Source organism: Grammomys surdaster, unplaced genomic scaffold (genome assembly GCF_004785775.1).
Source record: "Grammomys surdaster isolate TR1022 unplaced genomic scaffold, NIH_TR_1.0 325, whole genome shotgun sequence".
In the NCBI taxonomy this organism is placed as follows: Eukaryota; Metazoa; Chordata; class Mammalia; order Rodentia; family Muridae; genus Grammomys; species Grammomys surdaster.
This window is the reverse complement of record NW_021604744.1, coordinates 1,868,236-1,891,987: the sequence shown is the minus strand read 5'-3', so window position 1 is coordinate 1,891,987 and position 23,752 is coordinate 1,868,236. Positions and strand designations below refer to the sequence as shown.

General features: G+C 46.7%; 1 protein-coding gene, 1 long non-coding RNA gene and 1 other non-coding gene across 4 annotated transcripts in view; all 3 read left to right on the top strand.

Moving 5' to 3' along the window:
* Pus7 (pseudouridine synthase 7) overlaps positions 1-605 on the top strand; it is a 40,960-nt gene extending 40,355 nt beyond the window's left edge. Inside the window, exons 14-15 of one of the 2 annotated variants that reach the window (XM_028778106.1) lie at positions 68-159; positions 363-605. In XM_028778106.1, coding sequence (XP_028633939.1) covers positions 68-159; positions 363-499 — 229 coding nt within the window. In that variant the 3' untranslated portion in view covers positions 500-605. The remainder of the gene's footprint in view (positions 1-67; positions 160-362) is intronic. The other variant, XM_028778105.1, reaches the window with a different exon arrangement.
* A 10,937-nt stretch (positions 606-11,542) lies between these two features.
* LOC114630038 lies at positions 11,543-16,748 on the top strand. Its single transcript, XR_003712755.1, has 3 exons — positions 11,543-11,814; positions 12,956-13,582; positions 14,616-16,748. It is a non-coding gene; the product is annotated as an uncharacterized LOC114630038 (long non-coding RNA).
* LOC114630067 lies at positions 13,044-13,114 on the top strand. Its single transcript, XR_003712766.1, has one exon. It is a non-coding gene; the product is annotated as a small nucleolar RNA SNORD93 (small nucleolar RNA).
* Positions 16,749-23,752: the final 7,004 nt, after the last annotated feature.

The window sequence follows — 23,752 nt, the reverse complement described above, 5'->3', positions numbered from 1 at the left end:
CACCTCTCTGTGCTCACCTCTCTGTGTTTCTGATGTCCATTCATGCTTACTTCTCTGTGTTTTGAAGGGAAGTTGTTGCATATGATGATCCTAAAATTCCACTTTTCAACACGGATGTGGACAACCTAGAGGGAAAACCACCGCCAGTCTTTGCTTCTGGTAAGTCAGCACGATGTGAAGTGTTTTCTTGTGGGTCTGTGCGTGCACAGCACATCACATACATGTGAAGTTCAGAGGACAATTTTAGAGGGTTGGTTCTCTTCGCCCTTTTGGGGGGTGTCCTTTTGGTGGAGTCCTGTGATCTTTGGTCCACCTGCAGCTATCTTCGGTCTTTAATGGTGGTCTTTTTTCTTGCCTGGCAGAAGGCAAATACAGGGCTCTGAAGATGGACTTTTCTCTTCCTCCTTCTACTTACGCCACCATGGCCATTCGAGAAGTGCTCAAAATGGACACCAGCATCAAGAACCAGACCCAGCTAAACACAAGCTGGCTGCGATGAGATGGGGCAGGCCTGCCTCTGACCTCCTGCTCTGGTCTTTTTTAAGTGCTGACTCATGTTTGGAATTTGAAACTTTTATAGTAAAGGATTATTTGTATTTTGTAAAGTTTTTATCAGCTTAAATACTTTGCAATATTTGTACACCCACACATCCTGAGGATCCTAATTATAGCTCAGAAAATATAAATTGGTCAGAATATCCATTAGGTGCTCAAATTCTAGTACGGTATCAGCTCTGCAGCTTTATAACAGTAAAGGGGGCTTTGGTTTAAAGTTGTAGTTTTAGGTTTTGCTGCGCACCTGAAGTACAAACAAGAATCTTATGAGTTCGTGATAGGGTTGCACAATGGTTCATGTCAAGAGCAAATGCAGCGGACAGATCTTGACTGGAAATTAGCAATTGCACACTTAACACACAGTACTCATGTTGGTTTCAATGATAACAAGACATCCACAGGTTAAACACAGCATGGTTTTGTTGTGTGACTATGCATTAGATTCAGGTAAGCATTTATATACATCTTAGCTTGCAGTGGCTTTTTTTTTGGTTTTGTTTTTTGTTTTTTGGGGTTTTTTTTTTTGTTTTTGTTATTGTTTTTGGTTTTTCAAGACAGGGTTTCTCCGTGTAGCCCTGGCCATCCTGGAACTTACTCTGTAGACCAGGCTGGCCTCGAACTCAGAAATCCACCTGCCTCTGCCTCCCAAGTGCTGGGATTAAAGGCGTGCGCCACCACTGCCCGGCTTTACAATGGCTTTTATGATTAGTCTGTCAGCATTTTTCAGGGGAGGCCTCCCCTTGATATAAGCCTGTAGCTTTTATTGGGTACAGTCTGGTTTTACTCGAGGTGCCTTTTACTTTCAGAACCCTTTCCACTGGCCTCAGAAGTAAACAGTGATCACAAAGAAAATCTGGAAAGCTTAGAAGGGCTCTTAGCTTCATCTGCATCACTGACCCTCTGTCAACAGCTGCTTACAAGTTTCCATTATGGGCAGTGAAAATCCCTCCTCTGGAAGGATGGATATGCCTTTCTGAAATTGTGGAACATGACTCTAGCCAGTTTTACTTTCTGTTATTTCTAAAAGCAAATGTAATATTTTTAAGAACTCCTTTCTACTAATTATGTAAATAAATCAAATAAATATTCTAAAACTGAGTGCATGTAAGAATCTGGTCCCTGGCTAAAGGGCAGCTCGGTAAGTGGACAGTCTTCAGCAGGGTGGCATAGCCGTGTCTCCATCAGGTATGGGGTGTGAGACTCACAGACAGTACTGGGGTGATTGATTCATGATCTGGACTCGTCATTCCTCCCACAGTGTCGCTCCCTGGCCTCTCAGTGTGTTTTCTGGAGTGAAGGAAATGCCTGGAGACAAGAGCCCTTCATCTTGCTTCTCCATCTCTAGGGATATTCCAGAACCATTGCTTGGTCCTAGGGGCCTGGAGTCTGTTTCTCTGGAAGTCTGGAAACTGTTGCTGACCCATTGTCCTTAGAACAAGTGGCAGGGAAGCTTCTGAGGCCTGGACTTGCCTAGTTCTTGGAAATAGAGATTTAAGCCCAGTCTCCTGAACTGCCAATTTGAAGCCTGTCATGGTGTTAGCCTAGCCTTCTCAAAGCAAGAAGTTAAAAAACTCTAAGTAGCTTCAGGAAGTCCTGAAACTGACCAGATTCATAGGAGCAGAGGTGCCAAGAGGTCTCAGACAGGCTGAGCTGCAAAGAAGACTCTGAGACCAGACCAGCTGCCTGGAAGAAGCAGAAACCAGCTGAGCTGCCTGGAAGAGGTGTAGAGCAGAGGTACCTGGAAAGGACACTCTGCAACCTACTGAGCTGCCTGCAGGCTATGCAGTGTCCCCAGCTTTGTGAGTTGTCACTTGTGCTAAGGTGAGCTTTGGTGATGCAGCTGTCTTTGAATCATTTCTGATTCTGTAAGTTACCTCTCACCTGTAGTCCTGTAACTCGCTGGTTCACAAAGTTGGACGTCAGTGGACGAGTAAATGTACACTGAATCTCCAGTGAAAGCATGACATCACAAGCAACTGGAGCATTAAGGCATGCCAGACTGAGGGAAGAATAACAGCAGGAAGTGAGGACCAAGAGGAACACAAAAATAACAGACCCTTATAGGCAGTCAGACAACTCATGAAGAGAGTTCCAATTTGTGAGAGATGCCAATTTGTACACCCAGAAGATGCATCTATTAGGCAGAAGGATGTCAGTGAGCGTTTAACTGGACTGTGGATCTGGCTGCAAACTGAAAAGAAGGATCATCCAGAGGACAAAGGGCAGGAAGTAGCTCAGCATCAAGACAGCAGAGGGAAGGCTTAATGCCAAAAAGGGGAACATAAAGAGTGGGAAAATAAACAGTAGACCACAATTTCCTCAACAATATGACACACCAAGTATCAAATGTGTCTGATTGCCTTGCCATGAGAGTTCAGTCTAAAATCTTCCAACAGTAGAAGCTGAACAACCATACTTAGTATGGTACAAGTATCAAGCACATTGATTCAGATTTCTCAATGACAAATGGTGGTCAGTACACAGTGGTGTCTTCAGCATGTAATAAGAAAATCTGAGAACCTACAATTATAACACATAGGAGTCCCTCTGGTGCCCTCTGAGAGTGCAGCAGGACATGGCAAGAGATCCAACAAATTGTATCTAGCCACCATTTGACCCAGAAACCAAAAGGAAAACTATTAGTAAAGAGGAAGGAACGAAATGTAATCAATATATCAATATTGAGAGAGATTAAGGTAATAACTGTATTGAAAGACATTACAATATTAAGCATGATGTCTCCACTGTAGAGGGGAATACTGACCTGAACACTCATTAATATGGGGGCAGGAATTGGGACGTATGCCGAATTAATGAGTCTTGGTCAAACTGTGGTTTGGTTTATCATTATCTCAGGACTAGTCAGGGGGAACCCTGTTGTGATAAGGGTCACTGCTGCCTAAGCAACAGTGAAGACTGTCCACACAAAATCTTTATCAGATCTGTAGCTCCTAGGATTCAAGGTAATGACACAGGAGGCTGACAAAGTGAGCAAATTCAAAATGGAGGCAGAGATGCCAAGTGTTTAATTCTGATTAGTTACCCATTAGACCTAAGTGAAGACAGAGATGCCAAGTGTTGACCTGTTAGACCTAAGTGGAAAGTCAGTCCCTTTAGGGAAGTCTCCTTTCAAGTCTTTGTTATTAAACCCACACCACCTAGGCTCTGATGTCCCCCCAGTGTCCTACAGTATAATTCTGTCCACAGAGCTGGTGTCAACACTGCTCCTATTCCAAATTCATCACATGCCCAGATTTCTTCTTATCAACTTGTTTTCCGTCAGGAATTCCTATAGCTCCCACCCTCAGATGTAAAAGTGTGAGAGTAGCTCACAGCACAGGGAACAGCACCATTGTCAGGTTTATTATACAGTATGTACTTCAGGGATAGCCAGACTGAAGGGGTGCATAAAGAAAGTTAGAGGGAGAAAACTAGAATTTCCAGACAAAGCAGCACCTCAGTGTAGTCACTAGGCCCCATAGTCTAGAGGTTTTATAGAGGTTCTGCCACAGAGGCATGAATGACCAAATTCTGATGTTGGCTTCCTTCTTGCTTCCTGAAGTGACACTGAAACTCTAGTCCTCCCATCCTACACTGGCTAGTTTCCCTGGCAATTAGGCCAATGCTGTGGTCATCTAAGAACCTGGAGGGGACTTTTTATGAATAACTTTGTTTTTCTTCTATGTCTGTATTTTGCCTGCATAGATGCCTGTGTATCATATGTGTACAGCGCTCATGCTGGCCAGGAAAGTCAGCCCCTCTAGAACTAGAGTTGCAGGCAGTTATGTACTACAAATGTGTTGGGTTGTAGTATGTGTGGGACCTATTGTTGGGTGGATGTGTGGGTCCTGTGTCTGTCTCAACAAGTGGCTAGGGCCTCTCATGGGGACAGAGGTGCGGGAATTTGACTGTGCTCACTCCACGCTGGTGCCTGGCGGGCATCGGGGTATGTGAATCCATGGAACTCTACTCGGGGCTAGGAAGCAGTCTGAGGTCCTGCGGGGAGTTGCAGCTCTTGGTTTGGGGGTCCAGCCAAAAGGCAGGCAGGAACTGGCTGGTTCTCAGTCCCTTGGGCTACCAGGCACTGCTGGAGTGGGCCATGGAAGGGCCAAGAACGAAGTGAGGGCATATGGGCTAAATTTGCCCGCAGCCAAAGTGGGGAAGGGGAGAAGCTGTGTCCCTCAGAGAGTAGAGTTCTTGGTGGCTGGCTTGGCTTGGGTGGCTGGGTTGGTGGTCTCCAGCAGTTGGGAATGCAGAGAGTTCTTCTACCAGAGATTAGACAGAGGCTCTGTGGATAAAGACCTGTTCCACTAGTTCCTATGTTAGATTCCAAGGAAGGAAAATAGTCCATGGTCTTAAGATGTTTTTTTGTCATGGCAGAAAATGGATGAAAACTATATCCATTATTCTCAGGGTGGGTCTGAGGTTAAATACCTTTTGCAAGGAGGAGGGTCTGGGAAGGAATGTTTAATTGGCTATGCCCCTCTGGCCTTTAGGTATCTCATTAATATGGAGGCTATGTGGCCTGTAGTCACGCCCTCTACCTGTGGAGGGGCTAGGGGCCATTGTCCTGAGCCTGTCTGTGGCCTCGTGTCAGGAGCCTGTAGTCTGGGAGCATGGCGAAATTCATGCTGTCCCTTAGGATCACCTGGGGTCTCCGGTGATTTCTAGCCAGTGCTCAACCAGAAATCATGCTATCCTTTCACGGTTCTACACAAGTGGGTGCTGGGAATTGAATCCACAGCCTCTGGAAGAGCTGTTAGTGCTGTAAGCACTGAGCCATCTCCCTAACCCCCAGCAGCTGTTTCTTGTCATTTACAAAATTCAAGTGTTTTAGGAGCTCTGTGCCAGAGTTGAAAAAGACCAAATGCACAGTTTTATTATAAATTCTAACATCACAAAAATGTTAATCATGATAAATGCTGTGAAGAAAATTCAACAAGTAAGAGAATGGGGATGGGGAGGAAAGGGTTGTGGTTTTAGCCGAGCCATTCAGCAAACCTCTCTGGGGAAGATGCCATCCCAGGAGAGAAGGAAGAGCTGAGCTAGAGGCCCTGGGAGGAAGTGTGCTCAGTCTGCTGGGGCACAGAGAAATGTTTTAGGTATAAATGTATAAATGGCAGGCTGGCAGGGTGGTTCTGTGGGTGACAACTCTTGCCACCAAGCCTGGTGACTAGAGCTTGTCTCCATCAGATTTCCTGTAAGCAAATCTGTGGGCATTTTCTTGATATGGAAGGGCCAGCCCAAGGTGGGCAATGCCACAACTGGACAAGTCCACCTAGTGTAAGGCAGGTGATATAAGAAAGCACGTCACAGAGAGCAGGCCAGCAAGCAGTGTTCTTCCATGGCTTCTAGTTCAGTTCCTGCCTCAGGATTTCTGCCTTGAGCTCCTGCCCTGCCTTCTGTCATGAGGACTGTGAGCTGTCAGATACAGTAAACCCTTTCCTTCTGATCTCCTGCCCTGCCTTCTGTCATGAGGACTGTGAGCTGTCAGATACAGTAAACCCTTTCCTTTTGAGCTGCTTTTGGTCATGGTGCTTCTCACAGCAATAGAAAGCAAACTAAGGCATGGAGAGTGTTAGTGAGGCCTTGGAAGTCGGGATTTCCAGTTGAGGTCAAGAGAAAACAGTGGTTGTCACCAGAGCATCACAGGAGGATACTCCCTTAGCACCACAGACAGTCATAGAGACTTTTTTTTTTTTGAGACAGGGTCTCATTTAACCTAAAGTTAAACTCCAACTCAGTGTGTAGCTGAGGACGATCCTCCTGCCTCCACTCTTCTTTCTTTTTATGGGGGAGGGAGAGGGAAAGGGAGTTGGTTTGGTTTGCTTTTTCAAGATAGAGTTCCTCTGTATAGCCCTGGCTATCCTGGAACTCGATTTGTAGAGCAGGCTGGCCTCAAACTCAGCCTACCTCTGTCTCCCAAGAGCCAGGATTAAAGGTATGTGAAACCATGCTAGTCCCTATGTTTTATTTTTTAATTTTGTGTAAGCTGTGTGTTCGGTATGTGCACCTGAGTGCAGCAGCCAGAGGAGTGGAATCACCCTGAACCCGCAATTCTGGGAGCTGGGAGCTACCTGACAACAGATGCTGGGAATGTAGTCATACACATGCCATAGGCTGTGTGGAGCCAAGAGGACGACATATGGGCCCCAGGGATCAACATCGGGCCATGGAGCCTGTGAGGCGAGCACGTGGGACCCCTTGTGACATCTCCTTCTTTTCCATTTCTTGAAGAGCTTTCTACCTTTGTTCTCCTTTTGCTTGCATACACAGCAATGAAAATGGCACAGAAATCTCTTATATTCTTAAAGGCATCACGCTGACTAACAAAGGTATAGACAACAATAATAATGAACATGATTGTTAGATTAATCTATCAAAGAGGAAAAACTATTTGTGTTGGTGAAGGATGCTATAACCCAGTACCATAGACAATAGAGTAAAGGGTGTGAAACCATGCTTGTCCCTATTTTTATTTTTAATTTTGTACATGCTACTCTACCATGGGGTAGAGTGTAGGAGCAGCTGGGGATGGGGAGCAAATTGTTACTTGTCTGGCCTCAGTGAGAGAGGAAGCACCTAGCCTCGAAGTGACCTGAAGTACCAGGTGGAGGATACCCAGGGGAGCCCCACCCCCTCAGAGGAGAAAAGGATGGAGGAGGGGGAAGGATTGTGGGAGGGAATAACCAGGAGGGGGGCCAGTGAGGGGGATATAAAGTGAATAAGTAAAATGTAAATTTTTAAAAAATGACAGGCGACATAAAAAAGTCACTGATCCCATTCTATGGGCTCCACCCTGTGGCCCCATTAACTGCCTCCCAAAGACCCCTGCACGCATTTCAGAGAACATACATATTCAGTCTACAATACTTTATAGGAAGTGTCAGCTAGCATAACATTAATATTTAAAACATATTTAATACATTCCAACCATTAAAGGTTAATGATCTGCTGAATACATCTTGAAATTCCATCAGCTCCCACAGGAACTCCTTCCTTGGAGATAGTTATCCACTTCCGATGTCTGAGGTAGTGAGCTGTATCATTCCAGCCAGAAGCCTTGATTGGCATACATCAGTTTCATTTAATATCTGATCTGCTTTTCTAAAATTAATGTAGAAAATGAGTACCTGAAGACAGAGTTTGCTGAGTGTGCACATGTGTATATATAACAGAGACTGCAACATGGGCCTGCATGGCCCACCCCTCCCAAACGTTTTTACACAGAAGTTCTTATCCACAAAGGTGACCTGTGCATTAACTATGCAGCATCTTCTATGTTGTTCCCATTCATCCTAAAGGCTGACACTTGTAAACTATAAACCTTTATGTGAACTATTTACTAGCCCTGCTGAGATCATAAACAAGAACATGGTTTCAGGGGTATCCAGGGTACAGGCACTGTGCATCCTCCAGCTGCCTACGTAGCCAAGAGGATGAAACCATCCTGCCTTATCAAGGGCAGACATTCTCTTGGCTCACAAACAAGCCTAGCTTCTGAGAACAGGCAAGCTGTCCTGGAAGAGACCTATACATGTCAAACCTCTCAATAACCCTAATTACAAATGTACTCAACTATAGTGACCACTTAAACATCATAATGCCTGCTGTTGCTTTCTGTCCTCACTGCCCTGCAGCAACACACTGAAGTGTGCACATATGCACAAGAGCCCATGAGTGGGCTCCTTGATCTGTGACAACACATCCCCATATCAGTATCTACTAGTCCACGAGGACATGAGAGGTTTACATCTGGGGATGTGGGTCAAGACATGGGTGGGCTCCAGGAACGTGATAGTACACTCTCTTCCCACATCACATGAGGAACCAACTCAGGGAGGAGAATCAGTTTTATTACTACTAAATCAGTTTTTATTACTAAAGCTTGTAACTTCAGAACTGAGCCAGTCCCACCCAGCCCCAACCCAACTAGGCAGTGAGAAGGGGTCAGGAAATGAAGCCTCAAAGTTTCCAGACTGACAGCAGACCTCCTTCAAGAAGGAAGAACTGCTGGTGTCAACTGCCATACCGCACTGTAAGAGAGGACAGGAAACTTACACTGGGTTAGGGCCGGGGACATCATCATACATGATGAATGGGGAACATGATTCCCTTTCAACTAGTCCTGTAAAAAAAGCACGGAGGTTTAAAGTTGATATGTGGATCCAAATGATTCTTCATTCAGTGGTGTTCAGAGGGCCCCTTACCCTGCTTCCTCCTCCCCCATCAAAGAGAGCCTTTACTGGGTTCCCAGTGAGAGACAGACAGAGAATGGTGAGTTATGGACTACCTTAGATTCTTGTCAACATTTACATCAACACAGAATCTTACTGAATTCCTTTCTCTGGAAGGGGATGAAGAAGGGCTATGCAGGAGCCCAGAAGGTGATCTAGCAGAGTGTGGAGCTGGGAAAAGACTGTCCCTGATCCTAACACACTGCCAAACACTGCCAATGCTCTGAGATTTCTGCTGTACACATAGTTCACTGGGTAAGTGAAGGTCAAGCCAGAAGAGAGAATATTTGAGGGGTGTTACCTCCATGATAGAAAGTGTGCTTTTACCAGATCAAGATCCTGAAAACAAAACATTGCTGGGTCCTAGGGCATGAGTACTCAGTTACTGTGTATCAAATATGTAGATTGTGATTCATAACATTAGCAAAATTACAGTTACAAATTAGCAACAAAATAATTTTATGGTTGGGGATCACCTCACCATGAGGAACTGTATTAAAGGGTCATGCATTAGGGAGGTTGAGGAGCACTGTTATGTACATAAATGACAGAGTATTATTCCTTGCTGCCATTTCTTATTTTGTGAGGTAAGCAAGATCTTGCTATGCAACTAGGTTGGCCTTGATCTTTTTAGACTGTCCTGCCTCTTCCTGAGTCCTGGGTTGTAGGCCCCCAGACAGAGTGAGTTCCAGGACATCTGTCCTGCTTCTTCCTGAGTGCTGGGTTGTAGGCCCCCAGACAGAGTGAGTTCCAGGACAGCCAGGGCTATACAGAGAAACCCTGTCTCGAAAAATTAAAAAAAAAAAAAGAGTTTAAAGACTTGTGTGATTCCTAAATCTCTCTCTCTGCTTTGTGCTTCCAGTTCAAGGTTTGAGGCCTCAGCTTCCTGTTCCTCCTGCCCTGCCTTCTCCTCCATCATGGACTCAGGAACCGTAAACCCACATAAACTCTTCTATAAGTTATCTTGGCCATGGTGGTTTTCACACAATGAAAATAAATAATGAAAATAACCCATACACACCTCCAACCACCAGTCATAGTATTTGACATAAAAAACAAATTCCATCCTTCTAACGCAAATGTTCCATCTAGTAGAACACCTCAAGGTTTAAAATCCCTGGGAGAAATTGTGGGTAAAAGCAAATATGTGTAAAACAAAACAAAACAACAACAACAAAAAAAAAAAACAGGGCAGAGGGCCCTGGTGTGGCCCCTCAGTGTTTCTTTGGCTTGTAGACCACCCTAGAGGAAGCATGGAATTACCTGGTTTCCTGACTCCCAATCCTAACTCCTCCCATTAGTTTTCCCTCTGGAGAACTCCTGCTTTAGAACAGAATGTAAGCTCTTTGGGTAATGGGAACATTGGTTTGCCTTATGAGTTTATAAATGTCTAGCAAAAAAGTCCCTCAACTCGGGCATTCATGACTAAGATGTTCACCCTGGTGTTCCTCACCACCTGAGTAATTCCACAGTCACCCACTGAGGTAGCTGCAAGTGCATGAACAACATGAACAGCAGTGGGCAGGGAAATGAGGGTCCTTAGGAGATGTTAGCCTTAACAACTGGGAGGACTCAACCCCTTCCTGTCAGTCATTATGTTAGTTTCCTGGGCTGCCTTAACAAAGCTCTTAGTGGCTTTCACAAAAACGCTAGATCAGCGCTGGCAGCCAAAAGTCCAAAATCAAGGTATCAGTTGGACCACCTCTGAAACTCACTGAAAGGAATCCTTCCTGTGTCTTCCAACACAGTGGTCACAGTCCTGGGCATTCCTGGACAGGTCATCACATCTCTCCCTACTCCTTTGTCACTCATTTTCGATTTCTGTCTGCCCGTGTTAGAAGGACAGTTGCTTTTAGTAAAGAGGGTCCACCCCGCAGGGTGGTGGCTCATGCTTTTAATCCAGTACTGGGGAGGCATAGGCAAGTGGATCTGTGGGTTCGAGCCCAGTCTGGTCTAAGAGGGAGTGCCAGGACAGCCAGGACTTCATGGAGACACATGACATCTGGGGGCAAAGGTGGGGAGGGGAAAACAAGCAAAAGTAAAATGAAACAAAAAAGCCAACAAAACAAACAAACAAACAAACAAGCAAAAGACCAAGACAAACCCCCAAATATCCAAGCCTGATTGTGTCAGGCACAGATGCCTCCTGAGTCACAGAAGGGCTTCGAGGGCAAGATGTTTACAGATCCTGGCCAGCACTGGAAGTGCACAGCTAATCGTGCGATTTCTAGGCATGGGGTCTTCCCCTTGCACTAGCCCCTCTTAAGAGAGTCCTCACATTCCATGATGTTACAGTTTCCTTAAGAGGATCAAATTCCTTTACATATGGGTATTTACATATGGATCTTCAAATGAAAATAAGCACAAAAGGAAGTGGAATAGTACCAAATTCAAAATATGACTAAGAAGCACGCGGAGAAGAAAAAGAAATGCCCACCCTGCAGTGGTACCAAGATGCTCCTCTAACCTTCAGTGAGGTGACAAGAGTCTGCAGTCAGGGCAGTGAGTGGGTCCGCTGCCCTGGGGGAGGGGCAGGTAGGGAGGCTCTGGTGCCGCCAGGGGGCGCGCGAGCGCCGGTGCTGGAGTCAGGCGGGAACCGGGGGAAGGGGCGGGCAAGAAGGGCGCTGGGCCTCTCTGGTTGGCTGAGCTCCGGTGCTCAATGTCCGGTCAGTTTTACGCTCGGTCCCGCCCTGGCGCCCTGCTTTTCCGCCGCGGCGCGCTCCTGGCGTGTACCGTCCGCATTTCAGATCCCAAGGCTCCACCACGTGCTCGCCCGCCCGGTCCCTGCTCCGTGCGCGTCCCTTGGGTGTGGGAAAGGCGACCAGCCTCGCGCAGCCCGGATTTGTCCTCTCCCAGGTGGAGGCACGGCGTCCGGACGGCTCCGGGTCCTGGGCACGCTGGGGGCTCCCGCCCGCCCAGTAGTAGTCCGGTGACAGGGACATCGCCTACTTAGGAAGTAAATGCGATCAGAGATGGGAAAGTAGAAAGATGCAAGACAGTTCCAGTGTTAACAAGGACGGAGGTAATTTCGCCCATGCAGCCGCATCCTAGCCCCACGTGTCCTTCAAATGCCACTTGGCACAGAGGCGAGGCTTTTTGTTTTGTTTGTTTTAAGGTTTGAGGGTATCTTCAGAGAGCCGATGCCTGCAAGCGAGTCCAGCAAGGACCTCTCCCTACAGGCCCTGGATTACCTTTCCCCTGACATGGATCCAGCCTATCTGGGTTTTGGGTCCTGGGGAGAAATCTGAGTGGCTGGATTCCCACTTAAGCAAGGCGACCTCTAAGCCATGATTTAGAAATCTCGATTTAGAGTTCCTAAGACCTGGTGTAGGTGTTTTGTGAGCACCCGGGAGCCCTCCCTGTTTATGAGGAGACTGGTTGAGACATAGATTAAAAACAAATATCCGGGCTTGAGAGATGGTTAAGACTACTTACATCCTTTCCACAGTTCTTGCTAAATTCTCAGCAACCACATGGTGGCTCACAACCATCTGTATTGGGATCTGATGCCCTCTTCTGGTGTGTCTGAAGAAAGCAACGGTGTATTCATATAAAACAAATAAATCTTTTTCAAAAATTATTAAGCTATTGAGACAGATTCTCATGCTGGCCCAGAGACTATTTCTGCTCCAAGACCCTAAGTATTGACATTTATGTACCACTGTACCTGTTGAAGGCCATTTTAGATGGAAAATAGGCTTGTGGACTCTTGTAAACAAGTTCCCTGGGTGGTAGTTTTCTTTCCTGTAGAGGTTAGGTTTGTGTTGAGTCAGTTAGAAGTCTGACTGAGTGATAGGCAGCATGAACCACTGTCTAAGGACTGCGGACAAGTTCTAAGGTTAAGATTTGTTTCCCTTCCCTGTTCAGCCTAAGCAGACATGTCTGATGCTGCTTCTGGTTTTGAAATCAGAAAGTGGTTCAACTTTCCTAAAGAAATAGTATCGCTAGTAATTTTGTTTCTAAACATTAAGAGTCTTTGCTTCTGCAATGGAAACTGGGAGAGGCCCTGAGGGAATAAAGCAGGACACCCCCCCCCCCACACCCAGCTGTCAGGAATGTGAGGATCAGAGCTCTGCAGTTAGTAGCCACCAGAAAGGTCCTTTGTGTGAAGAGCTGTGGCCTGGTACGTGTAATGTGATTGACTTTTTTTTTCTTTTGAACAGATGCAATGCTGTGTCCAGGATGCTGATGAACTTAAGATGTGTTAGATGGAAAATTTGACTTGCCAGGCATAATTCCAGGGACAATTCTTGGCCAAGGATGAGAACTCTAACCTGACTGGATACACTACCCTGATGGGTTAAAGGATTTACCTGAGGCCAACAGAACAGGCAGGAATTCAGTGCATTCATCCTTTTTAAATTAGATGAAGGTCGTGAGGAACATAGTGAGAGGGCTTAGCAGTGCCAAGCCTGGTTACCTTTGATTCTGGGACCTGGTGGGGAGAACCAACTCTCTAGAGTTATTCTTGGACCTTCATGTGTGTGCTAGCACACCTGTGTGCACACACTAAAAAATAAATATAATAAATGAAGAGAGTTAATACTTAGAGAAAGATATGGCTTTGCATTTAAAATTGTGTTAAAATATTCCTGAGCAGACGTACCTACCCAGTGTACTGGGTAGTACTTTAAGGATTCTGTTTATGCAAAAAGATAGTTAATGTCAACATAGTCTACACTTCAATGTTTCTGTGTTTATTATATAATGGTTCCAGGCCTAATGACCTGTGATGTTTCTTCTGCAGCTCTGGACCTTGAGATGAACTGGTCTAATTTCCTGAAGAGAAGGTATGCAGCTGTGTATAGAATCAAGGTTTTAGATTTCTTTGTTCCCTTTATAGTGGAAACAGATGAATTTTGAGGCGGTCCCATTATATATAGAGAACATGACAATTTCTCTACCTGTAGAATTCAGCTCCATTAGTTTTCTATGTGTCAGCTCTAGCCTGAAATTTGCCACAGTATTAACTTAAAAGATCTTTTGAAAAATTTGGCTTTATTTATAAAATTTTTACTTTTGTATGTTTTACCTCCATATCTGTACTATGTGCATGCAGTGCCCATGGGGGCCAGAAGAGGGCATCAGATCCCCCTGAGATTGGAGTTAGAGTTGTGAACTGCCATATGAGTGCTAGGAATTGAACCTAACTCCAAGAAGAGTAACCAGCCAGGGCTCTTAATTGCTAAGCTCTAAATTTTGACAACTCAGAATTGTGTGACACATGGTTGAAAGATCTAGTGTCCCCAGGAATGAGCAGACAATCTATGTGATTTAAACTATCAGGTAAATACCTCATTATGTTCAAATGCCCTGTAGAGAAATGGAGCAAATTGAAGTTAATGTTTTCAGAGAACTTCGTAATTCTAAGTAAGAGTCTTGACCACATAGACTCAGAGAGAACTTTACATTCTCCTCCAGTGGAAAGTGCTGTGGCTGTTTTCATGAGCAGAGTAAACTTGGCAGCTATGGGTCTGGTGGGCGTGAGGTGGTGGCCACTGTGCCCTATCTCACCAGATCTCCATCCAACTGGCAGACACTCTTCAGAGTCAGCTGGCCAGCTACTCCAAAACCTGCTCACATCTCTGGCACAGTGGGTGTGAACCAGAGGGCTTTAATTTGCTGACAGATGTAACAGGAAGCACATGACCTCTTCAACAAATGCTGGTTACCACATAACCAAGCTTCCCAAGTGGAAGAAAGTATAAAGTACTTAACGTGGCCCACTAAGTCTCCATCTCCAATGCAGGAATTTCCTTCAGGGCCCTAGCTCCTACCCCTCAGCCCACTGGTCTCTCATAAATGATTGTTTCTTATCTCTAGGTCTTTATCAAGGAAAAGCCAGTGAAACTACCTGATGGTGAGTAAACTAGAAGTTCCTGACAGTTTCCTCAGATTTACCATCACCTGCTTCCTGACCTGCTTTGATCCCTCAGACTGTCCCCCTTATGAACAAAAGGATGGTCTGTTGCACAGCAGCCCTATGGTTTGGTACCAGTGCTGCAGGTACTTAAAATGGCTGCCCAAAATTAAACTAATGGTGAATAGCCATTAGGAAATAGAAACCTACCTCCGATATTTCTTAGGAATCTTGTGATCTGGACACTCTTTTCCTCATTCCTCCCTAAATGGCCTACTACCATGGGGAAAGTTCGACCTGCCACTTATAGTTCCAGCCCTCACAGCCTAGGAGCAGGGCAGGTAGGCTGGTTGGAGCTAATTGGGTTGCTGAGGGACTGCCCCAGAACCAGGCTAGTGGTCTTATACTACACAGATGTCTCCATATCTTCATTATTGAACCACAAGCGGGACCCTGAAAGCTCCCAAAATATGTGGTGCACCAACATAAGGTACAAGATCCAGATTAAGTCCAGACACAAGATCTCCCCAGACACACAGGTGTAGTGTAGACATTGGGCTGAACACAAGAAACTGAGAATTCAAGACCTCAGAATTGGTCATGTATGCTCAGAACAGCCAGTCCTCAGGACAGAGTTCAGGGAAGCTTAAGTGCAGATACAGTAAATTTGGAAGCATCGAGAGAATTTAAGTAGAAGCATTTGTAAATGTACATAGATGCTGAAGAAAGGAAAGAAATTGAGTATAGATAGTTAATATAAGGAAAATGTTAATAATAGAATATAATAAAGTAAAGCATCTGAAGTAAAGAGTTAGCAAGATTTAAAAAGGAGAATATTTTCCATGTTAAAAAATGGAAAATACTATAGCAGAAGGCATCTGGACCCTGTATAGTTCCATTTTAGTTATCATGGGGCATGTGGGTTACAATAGGTTTAACAATAGCAGTTTACTGTGCCCTCTAATCAGGCCAAAGAAGAAAGGAATAAATCTTGTCCTCTCTCAAATTCACAAGGAGCAGACTTATATAAGGAGAGGAGGAACACTAGTGTTAAAGCTGTAGAACCAAAGTAGAGAATCTTTTAAGTCAGAATAAAAGGTTTTCTCTATTCAGGTCAGAAGAATGCCCTGCAATACCAACTTATGACAAGATTGCAGGATGGCAGTTCAAGCCTATTAGAAAGCCCACAGTGACTTTCTCATTCATTCTAAGACAGCTACCCACAGATGAGAGAAACTCATAATGTTACAATGAATTTGGTTGGCAACACAGAGATACTAGATCTAAGGAGATTTCAGGAGGCAATGGTAGACTACTGAACACACCCTATGTGAAACAAGTATTATATATAACTAAGACTAAGCAACTGACCCAATCCTGAGATGGCTCTAGGAAAGGGCATTAGGCCCCAAGGGAGAGTTTCATGTTCCTAGCTCCAGGACAATTTATCAGAAACAACTCTGATAAAACACTTCTCAGAAAAACCATACAATTTACTGGCCTTCACCTTTGCCCTCTGGGGAATGAAGGTACTCCGCTAGGATGATACAATATTGGTCCAGCCAATCAGCCAAAAGGTTGAAAGAAAATAAGAAAAAATGTTTTATCCCTAACAGACTAGCAGACAGAGTAGAGCCAAGAGTGCAGGTCAGCTGATTCATGAGCTCTGTGTTCCAGGAACTTGGCTGACCACAGAATACATGGTTGAGTAAGATTGAGTTCTTGTGAAAAACCCTTACAGGATGTTTCCCCCTTGACCAATTCGTGAACCTGGTCATACACTGAATAATGGGCTGGTACTTTCCACTAGAATTTTCCAGTAACTCCCCCTCACTCCCCTGGTGTGTGGTTTTCTCCTTTAAATACCCTACACTCCCCGTGTTGGGGGTCAAACTTCTCTGCCCCTGCATGGGTTACAAGTCCCGACCCCAGCTTGTTGGTCCTGAAATAAACCTCTTGCTGTTGCATCAAGATCGGTGTCTCATGAGTCATTAGGTGGCTGCGATCTCCCACAACTTGAGTGAGGGTCTCCCATCTCGGGGGTCTTTCAAGGTCACCCTAACTACCCATCACCAAGTGCCTCGTTGTTACTGTAATCTGCCCTCTAAAAAAAGGTATAGAAGGTGTTATAAGTTAGAATCAGGGTCGTCTCTGGTCTCTTGCTTAAGAGACTGCTGAAGGTTGATCCTAGTGCATGGAGAAATAAACTTCTTGCTTTGCATCAGTCCCAGTCTCTATCTGAGTCTAAATCCAAACCTTGTCTCACTCGGGGCTGGGGTCTCCCTGGGGCTTTGCATTTGGGGGCTCATCCAGGATCTGAGTGTCTGAAGTGTGGAGAGGGAGTACTAATCTGTTCTTTTACTTTCATTTTGGCTCCAAAGCAAGGGAGATAACAAGGGAGAAGGCTACTGAACAAGAAGGTCAGTTAATGGCAGGCAGATTTGCCACATTGTAGTGACCATGGGAGTTCTGGAAGACTCTTTTAGACTACCCTGGAGGGAGTCAGGAGGACTCTTCTCCTTTCTGAGCCTGCGGGTATAGCAGGTCGGCAATTCTGGCCCAGTCACACTCTGACTCTGCCTTGAAGGGTTCAGTTTCCGTGTTTGTTGGCTATCTCATTCTGTGTTCTTGAACGTAAAGTCTTAAGTCCTTATATTTTTGGACATGGGATAGACTGAGTCTACCCCGCTAAATATCTTAGTGACACATTAGAAGGAAGTTAAGGAAAGGAGAGAAAGTAAAAAAGGGCAAATTAGTCACTATTAGTCCTGGGATATCACCTGGAGGATGGGCAGAGATGGCTTTCTCAAGCCAGGAAGCAGACCATATTACACATCCACTCACCAAAGACACCACAAGAGTTTCTGAGGAGGGGAAGAACAAGCTGCTTTTGACACAATCAAGTTAGCTCTGGTGTCAGCCCCAACATCTCGACTTCCTGACATCACAAAGCCCTTACAACTGTTTGTAGCGGAGAGCAAAGGAAGTGGTCACGGGGCCCTTGAAAAAGGCCAGTGGCCTAAATCTCAAAGAAACTTAACCCAGCAGCATGTGGCTGATTGCCCTCCCTCTGTATGGTAGCGGCTGACTATGGGACAGAACCAGTCAGTCACAACCTCCCACTCGATAGAGAGCTTAGTAAACCAGCCCCTAGACAGATGGTTAACCAATGCCCCGGTGACCCACACCAGTTCCTCCTCTCAACCCAGAACGGATCACATTCACAGCCCGCTTGCTTCCTTGCCTTCAGATGCCAATCTGGAACTTCCCTTGCATGATTGCCGGCAAATACTTGCTGAGGCACACTGTTGGAGAAAGAACTTAACTGACCAAACGTTTTCCGATGCAGAAGTCACTTGGTTCACTGACAGGAGCAGCTTCTTGGTTGATGGTCAATGGAAGGCTGGAGCTGCAGTAGTATCCTACTGTGGGACTGCATAAGGGTATCCTGGGTCATGGTGGAGCAGGTGCCTAGAACCCCGAGACTCTGCAGATTCTGGGTAGGATTCTGCGTGAGCACCGGCAGGAGTTTGGCACCCCCCCAGAACCCAGGATTCTGAAAAACAGTCACGGTCTCCATAGAATTACATTGTTCAGTCACATAGGCCAGGCTATAGGCCTCAGGCCCTAGGGATTTACATATTAATGAAGGCCAGAGGGCAGAGCAAATTAAACATTCCTCCCCCAGATCCTCCCCTAATCCTCCCCCTTTCTCCCTCCCTATATAACTCAGGACTGCCCTGAGTTCTGGGGGGGGGGGTACGCCTAGATCCATCTATCATCTGCCATGACAATAAACCTTTTTGGAACCAAGGACTTCCTCGTGTTATTGGGGCCTGCCGCCGCCAAAGCCTCCAGGCAGCTGGAACTATAAGATTCCTCCCAAATGTGGGACCCACCACAGCGGTGGAAGCCCCTCTGGGGCCCCACCGATGACTGTGGGGCAGTAGGCTATGAGAAGCCAGAAAGCTTGGTAGAAATCCTTGAAGCCCCAGAAACCTTGGTCTGAAGAGGGCCAGCAGGACGGAAGGTTGCTTCAGGACTTCCCAAGCCATATATGGCCCTCTTAGCTTCCACTTCCCACAAAGAGGTCCGTGGCCTTTACCACGTAGGAATAACACCTCCTGCTCTGCGCGACTGAAAAGCATGCTGTGCCCTAGCTCACAGCTGCGCTCTCCCTCATCGCCGCTGCCGCCACCCCTGTCTCTGGGGGTCTCGAGCCGACCGGAGGCTGCCGTGGAGCACGAGCCCTGTTGTCCCGCTGGCTACCAAGGGCCCTGGGCCAGCTTGGCCGGCGCCTTCCGTGCCCCTGACCCCAGAGTCCGTCGGCCCGCCCCCGCAGGCCCGGCCTAGAGAAGACGCCCGCCGCCGCTGCAGTCCTCCTCCTGCTCAGGCGGCCTGTGACCGCCGTTTCCCACACCTGCCGCCCTGCGCCCCAGGCTGCGCAGCCACTGCCGCCCTCAGTGCACTGCGGTGGTTCCGCCAGCTGCTCTCCTGGGTCTTGTTGCGCTTCTGCTCGTGCCAACACGCCCACCTGTAATCCCTAGACGCAAGCAGTGCCCGACATTCTGGCGCGACCAACGTGGGGCTTGCGACTGCAAGAACCAAACCACCCAACGCGAGGCCAAAGAACCGAACCACCCAACGCGAGGCCACCGGCCTCTCTGTGCCAAAGCCACCAGCTGCACTTGGGCGCCCCGTCTCTGTTCTGCTCTACCTCCCTGATTGTGAGTTCGAAAAGTGTCGCAAGAACTAACACTGGCAGAAGGTAAGCCCCCAAGCCTGGAGACAATAATCTATCACTTCCTCCTGGACTTTCGGTCAGAGCCATCATGTGGATTTAAATTAGCCGAAGGAGCAACTGAAGCCACCTGGCTAGGGCTACCCCCTTGTGTAGGCTGAAGGCTCCTCCGACCTCTACTTAAATCCCGACAGCCCATAACGGGTGTTGGCGGAGACCTTCTATCTAGAATCTCTTCATGACAAAAAGAAAAAATCTGGTAATGCAGCGACCAGTTAAAGGCTATTAGAGCGGTCGCCAGAATATCTCAAATCTGCAGACAGGCTTAACGTTTTGGGCTCTTGGGAATGCCCGGAGGCTATCAAGCCAAAGGAACGTTCCCATTGGACAAAGCACTTCTCCTCTTTTCTGTCATGGGCAATTCCACATCACATAAAAAACCACCCCAGGTCAGACAAATATGTGCCCTACTGGAATCCCAAGGGGTGAAAATAACTAAAAAACAAGCCTCCCTGTTTTGGGAGGAGGTCCTTCAGATAGCCCCATGCATGGCTGAGGACAATATTTACAGTGCCGATTCATGGAGTAGAGTAGCCTTTCTTATCAAAAACAGAAACACCCAAGAAGGAAAAAGGCTTCCTCATGGTTTTCTGCCAATCTTAGCTGAGATTTGACAACATATAGGGCCCTCTAAAACAGGACAGATGGAAAACAATACAACTTTTGACACCCCTCAGTCAAAAGAGACCAAAGATCAGGTTCCCCTCCCCCATCACCCTAGTTCAGACCTCGCAGCCCTTACCCAATTGATAAGAGAGATAAAATCCATCTACCCACTCCTTCCCCCTTATGCCTTAGAGGAAATGCCAAACAGACCATCTGCCCCTCCTACTCCCCCCTCCCCCATCTAAAGGCAAGGCTCTACTAAAATACCAAAGGAGCTCTCGCCTGCCTCCCCCCCTCATTCCCCAACCAAAGAGAGATAAATCCCCTCCACCTTCTGCAAGCCGCAAGAGTGAGAGACCTTCAGAACCTGCAGATAAAACCCTGCAAAATTCCATAGTCCCTTATACCCCGCCATCCATCACTCAACAGCTTTGCAATTTCAGGGACTCTCATACAAAAATTAACCCTGCCTCCCATGCTACTCAGGAGTCTGATACAGAACCCATAACTCAAACTACTCAAGCATTCCCAGTTAATATCAACCCTACCCCAGCTAAACCACTTAACTGGTACCCACTCCAGGCCTCAGACCTAAAAGAACTTAGGCAAGCGGTGAAAGAAGATGGCATTCATGCACCCTGGACAAAATCTCTCCTGCAGAGCCATATTGCCAACTTAAATACCCCCCAAGATTGGAGAGATATTTGCCGTTCTGCCCTTCCTGGCCCAATGTTCCTAGAATGGGAAGCCTACTTTCATGATGAATGCCTTCAACAAGCCAGGCAAGACCAGGAGAGGGATGATGACATCCCATGGAGATTTAAAGAACTCTTTGGTCAGGAAGATTTCTCTACTGGAGCACAACAGGCAACTCAGCCAGTGGGGTACTACAAGCAGGTCCACCTCTGTGCCATTCAGGCCTGGAACAGGCTAACTCCACCCTCAGGGTCACAAGACCCCGCCTACTCCCTGCTCTCCCTCCATCAGAAGCCTGGAGAATCCCTGTCCGATTTTATTCTCAGAACTAAAACAAGCTTAGAATGAAAAATCTCCAACCCCACAGCTAGGGACCTTCTCTTTAAAAACATTGTTTGGGAAAGCATGACCTCAGAGTCTAGGCTAGCTTGCCAGGGTCTCCAGGAAGAGCATTCCGTCAGGTGGATTGTGGCGACTCGAGAAATAGGAACCTCGACACACCAGGTTGCATCCGTAGCTCAGGCATTTGTAGCACCAGTAAGGACAGATGGAATCTGCTTCAAATGCGGAGAGGCAGGACATTGGAGGGACGAATGCCCACTAAACTCCCCTCCTATAACAGACTCCAATCCCCCTAAGGCCATCTGTCCCCGATGTAGAACAGGTTTCCACTGGAGGAGAAACTGTACCGCCCGATATGATAAGGATGGCAAGCCACTAGAGCCTTTAAACTTCAAACGGGGGAACCCTCAGCCCCGACAGTAAGAGGGACAACTACTCCTGTAGAAGCCTTATGGGTGTCCAGTATCTCACAAGGCTCCCACCCAAAGTTAACCATTAAAATAAATAATAAACCATTCAAGTGTCTTATTGATACTGGGGCAGATTGGACAATCTTAAGGCAGCAAGAAGTCCCAAAAGACTGGCAAATGATCCCTGGGCCCCAGCTTCTAGGCATAGGGGTTACCTCTCACGCGTGTATCACTAAACAGACCTATAGGTGGGAAGACCCGGATGGGGCTACAGGCCTCATACGCCCCCTGGTGACTCAAATGACCACCAATCTATTGGGGAGAGATATCTTACAAGCCCTAGATGTGGTTCTTACCACCCAACCAGAAAGAGACCACATTAAGATAGAAGATATTACTTGTGAAGAAAATAGTACCCAAGGAGACCCAAATAATCCCCCTCCAAATCACCCACAATTCTAGAGGCCACTGTCAGATTTGATACTCCCTGCCTTGATTGGCTCTCTGACAAAGCCATCTGGGTCCCACAGTGGCCTCTATCAAGGGAGAAACGTAAAGCTCTCAAGGAACTTGTAGAGGAGCAGCTGTCTCTACAACACATCCGCCCCTCCCGCAGTCCATGGAACACCCCTGTGTTTCCTATAAAAAAAAAAAAAGCTCAGGGAGGTGGAGAGTATTACAAGATTTGAGGGCAATTAATAAAACCATGCGAATCTTGGGCTCCCCGCAAAGGGGGCTACCCCACATCTCAGCCATCCCTGCCAATGTTCCCCTGTTAGCAATAGACATAAAAGACTGTTTCTTTTCCATCCTTCTCCACCCCGGGGACTGTGAACGCTTTGCATTTTCAGTGCCCCCCATTAATAACTCTGGCCCAGCCTCACGATATGAATGGACTGTTCTTCCCCAGGGAATGGCTAACAGTCCTACGATTTGCCAGGAGGCTGTAGCCACTGCATTAAAACACTATTTGGACAAAGGACTCAATGCCTATCATTACATGGATGACATTCTTCTATGGGGGGACGAGCCTACCTCCCCCTCCCAACTTAAAGACTAGCTAATACCTTCCTTATCTGCCCTGGGATTTAAAATAGCCCCTCACAAAATCCAACTTATTCTTCCTATCGCATTTTTAGGGACAGAGATTTCCCTTACTTCAATACGCCCCCCTCAAACCCACCCTTTTCTTCCCCCAAAAATTAACTCTTGCCTCCCTCCAGAGCTTTTTGGGCAACCTTAACTGGCTTTGACCCTGGCTCCACCTCCCCACAAGCACCCTTCAACCCCTCTTTAACCTCCTGAAAGGAGATAAAAGTCCCTCCTCCCCAAGGATACTGTCCCCAGAAGCCATCCGAGCCCTAAGATCTGTCAATTCAGCCCTAAAAGATATGGCTCTTGCTAGATATGACCCAAGAATACCTGTACATCTCCTTATCTTTAACTCCTCTCCCACCCTTGTGGGAGCCCTTTACCAGCCACAGGGGGTGCTGGAATGGCTCCATACCCCTATGGGTGGTGCACCCAGAGTCTTAAATGAAGTGGATGCACTCGCCAATATGATTAAACATGGCAGAGATAGAGCCTTACAGACCCTTGGAAAAGAACCTGACGTTCTTGTCATCCCCTTCTCCATCTCCGATGTTCAGTGGCTAATTAAAAATCATTCCCACTTTGCTATCAGCTTAATAGGATTCCCAGGACAAATTGACAATCATTATCCTGAAGAAAAATGGGCCTCTGCCCTCCCTCTGTTATGGTGGCTACCCCCCAAACTATTCTCCAGAGAGCCCATAACAGGAGCCCCCTCAATATTTACTGATGGAAAGAGGGGAGCTGCAGCAGTAATATACTACTCCCCTGAGGATGAGCCGCCTATCCTCCGATTCAAAGAGCTCCCACACCACTCCCCCCAATATAAAGAACTATATGCCATTTACCTAGCTCTAAAAGAAGTCAAAGGCCCCCTTAACCTCGTTTCAGACAGTGTATATGCTGTCAATTTGCTTCCCTGGTTGTTGAGCTCATTTGTCAAACTAGATGACAACCCACTCTCCCCTCTACTCATACAAGTCTCCGCCCTCCTACAGGAGAGAGCCTCCCTCATCTATATCCAGCACATCCGATCTCACAGTCCCCTGCCGGGTCCTATATCCGAGGGAAATGCATTCGCTGACCAAATTGCCTCAACAGGGACATTCATAGCCTCCACTGAGCAGGCAGACCAATTTCATTCATGCACACA